This window comes from Amphimedon queenslandica, unplaced genomic scaffold (assembly GCF_000090795.2).
Source record: "Amphimedon queenslandica unplaced genomic scaffold, v1.1 AMPQUscaffold_9281_Cont18748, whole genome shotgun sequence".
NCBI lineage: Eukaryota > Metazoa > Porifera > Demospongiae > Haplosclerida > Niphatidae > Amphimedon > Amphimedon queenslandica.
In genome coordinates this window covers 1-3,475 of record NW_003550447.1, presented here as the reverse complement: position 1 = coordinate 3,475, position 3,475 = coordinate 1, and the positions used below count along the sequence as shown (strand labels likewise).

Genomic DNA, 3,475 nt, shown 5'->3' with positions numbered 1-3,475 from the left:
GCATTGTAAGCAATATATTTCCAAAGTATAGTTGTATGTCACTTTTATAGACCTAGTAACTCTAGTCAGCCTATATGGAGTGACAGTATGTACAGTACATCATATGATGTGTGTTATGGCTCAAGCAATAGCTGTCCAATGAATTCAGTCACTAACTGCTCTCATCTTAATGATCTATTTTTGAAGTGCAGTATGTTATGTAATTTTTGTACATCCATGCTTTGTTACCTGCTCTTGATAAATTATTTTATATATTGTTATGATGTTTTTGTAGGTGACACTTCTTCATTTTCTGTTGTGACCAACACAAAAGCATCATGCTCACAAGTATTAGGTTAGTCTATTAGATTCATGTAATATGATATTAGTACTTGTATGTGATATTATTGCTGCCATTTGATTTAATCAAGAGCACATGTACTTTTGATTTTAACTAATGATAAGAACTGTATGTATACATGTACAAAATATTAACAGTCCACCAATACTTTAGATTATGTTAAATTACTCTAGATACTAGTTACATGTAGTTACTTGGACTTTTATAAAAGCTACAAGAAGTCAAACTAAAAAACTGCTGTATTATGTTTACTATTTATGATGAGAGTCCTTGTTGCTGCTTAAACTTTGGCCTTTGCTGTATGACAATGCATCTTTCTGTTGCTTTGTTGTTGCATTGTTCTACCGATGATCAAACTCATCACATCCTGCCTACTATTTAAATTCAAGTTTTGTATTACAAATTCATTGATACATATGTACATGTAGGTTGGAAGTTTTAGCTTAAAACTTCAGGTTAAAATAACAGGCAATGAGTATCTATTATGTTCATATTAGGGCGCTATTAATTACTTATTTCCATATTAGAATAAAGAAATTGTTATTTATTAGTTATGTATGTAATTGGTAACAAACAGATAAAATAGTAGCCATAAAATTTTAACATTTTTCTCATCATTAAAATCACTCTATAGTAATCCAACAATTGTACACTTCAAGCCAACATTGTTATAGCACATTACCCCAATCAACTTAGTGACTTTTCATTTTAGATGGTGTGCCTGACGCTGTTAATGGAGCTATTGTTTTGTCTCGTAACAATATATCATCAACTACTTATTACTATGGAACAATTAGAGTCTATCATAATGGATGGGGGAACATTTGTGATGACTACTATTATAATTCAGCTGAAGCTAATGTCATTTGTCATCAGCTGGGATACACTGGATATTCTAGCTACTCTAGAGCTGGTCGTGTCAGGTGTGTTTGTTCTTGTAGCTATAGTTACTATTGTTTTTTAGTTATGGTACAGACTATCTTTCTATGAAATGGGATGATGTTAACTGTGTCAGTAGCAGCTATTTATCTATTGCTCAATGTACCTACTCTACTATTATTGATTATGGTTGTGTTAACAGTAACAGTTATGATGCTACTGTATACTGCTGTAAGGTATTATTATTGTTAGATTTTATTTATGAGTATTATTACAGATACCACAAGGATATGGAACAGTAGTCCATTCCCTGGTATGGTACGTCTTCAAGATGGAGATTATTCTAATGAAGGACGTGTTGAAGTTTATTGTAATGGACAGTGGGGGACAATATGCAGTGATGGGTTTGACTCTACTGATGCCAACACTCTCTGCAAGCAACTGGGATATGATGGTTATGACAAATTTAATCACACCTCAAGGTTAGTTTTATTGATTGTTTTAAATCATTTTTAAGATTCATTTCAGATTTAATGACTCAATTCAGCCTATATGGAACACTAACATGTATAGTACAGCAAGTCATAGGTGCTTTGGTTCTGGAAACTCTTGTCCATTAGCTTCAGTGACCAACTGCTCTCAGTTGAATGATGTTACACTTACATGCAGTTAGTGAAATAAGTTGTTGTTGCTTGATATAAAGTAATACTTACTTAGGAGACATCTCATCTTCTTCCAGACAAACTGTTACTCAGTCCACTTGTCCTGGACTTATTCTTAGTCAGTTAATTCCCTATGATTGTGTGATGATAGTTTTATAATTCTATAATTAGGCTCTGTTTCTAATGGAGCACTTATTTTATCTCGCAGCAACATACAATCACCTTCTTATTATTATGGAGTAGTGAGAGTGTATTATAATGGATGGGGTAACATATGTGATGACTACTCTTACAGTTACTCTGAAGCTAATGTCATTTGTCATCAGTTAGGATACACTGGAGTTTCAAGCTACTCTAGAGCTGGACTAACAAGGTATATTTCATTAATGATAATATTAATAATTTTTGTTTTGTAGCTATGGTACAGACTATGTTTCTATGAAATGGGATGATGTTAACTGTGTCAGTAGCAGCTATTTATCCATTGCTCAATGTACCTACTCTACTTACATTGACAGTGGTTGTGTTAACCGTAACAGTTATGATGCTACTGTATACTGCTGTAAGATATTATTATTTTTATCTTGTTTTTCATGTATTGTCACAGATACCACTAAAATCTGGAACAGTAATCCATATGCTGGTATGGTACGTCTTCAAGGTGGATATTATTCTAATGAAGGGCGTGTTGAGGTTTATTGTAATGGACAGTGGGGAACAATATGCAGCACTGGATTTAGTACAAGTGATGCTAATACTATTTGTAGGCAGCTTGGATATGACTCTGGTTCAAGGAGATATGATTCATTGTAATATTATCTACTTTAAATAATGTCTAAAACTCAATTCTTGTAGATATGGCAATACAAGTCAGCCAATCTGGAGTACTAACATGTACAGTACATCATATGCTACATGCTTTGGTTCCAGTAACAGTTGTCCTTCAAGCTCTATCACTAGTTGCTCTCACTCCAGTGATGTCTCAGTCACATGCAGTTAGTTGTATATGTACATGTATACATGTATAATTAATTTGGTTATTATTTTGTAGGTGAAATTTATTCTACTACTAGATATACTACTACTTTATCTATTTGTTCTGGATTAATATGTAAGTTGTTTTATTAATCAAATGAAACTACTTACTAACTTTAACCTAGCTAATGCTGGTTCTGCAGCCGCTGGTACAATAGTTCTTTATCGTAATGGGGTTTCTTCATCTTCATACTATTACGGCATTGTGCAACTTTATTATAATAGTATATGGGGTAACATTTGTGATGACAATTATTACAGTTCCTCAGAAGCTGATGTCATTTGTCATCAGTTGGGATACACTGGAGCTTCAAGCTACTCTAGAGCTGGACTATCAAACTATGGGACTGATACTAATCAAATGATAATTGATGATGTGAAGTGTGGTAATAGCAACTATTTAACTTTATCACAATGCTCCTTTTCTACATACATTGATAGTGGGTGCACTAACACCAATTCCTATGATGCTACAGTCTACTGCTGTAAGAAATAATTGAATCATCAAAATTAAATTTTTTAAATAGATACTAGTAGAATTTGGAGCAGCCCATACACT

General features: G+C 33.2%; 1 protein-coding gene across 1 annotated transcript; it reads left to right on the top strand.

Moving 5' to 3' along the window:
- Positions 1 to 274: 274 nt before the first annotated feature.
- Positions 275 to 3,401, top strand: LOC105315607 (deleted in malignant brain tumors 1 protein-like; the record flags this gene model as incomplete). Its single annotated transcript, XM_011410314.1, has 12 exons — positions 275 to 334; positions 1,053 to 1,263; positions 1,305 to 1,450; positions 1,497 to 1,701; positions 1,748 to 1,887; positions 2,053 to 2,254; positions 2,298 to 2,443; positions 2,489 to 2,690; positions 2,737 to 2,876; positions 2,933 to 2,992; positions 3,042 to 3,302; positions 3,358 to 3,401. Coding segments are annotated over 12 exons (1,817 nt in total), but the record flags the coding sequence as incomplete, so codon positions are not given.
- Positions 3,402 to 3,475: the final 74 nt, after the last annotated feature.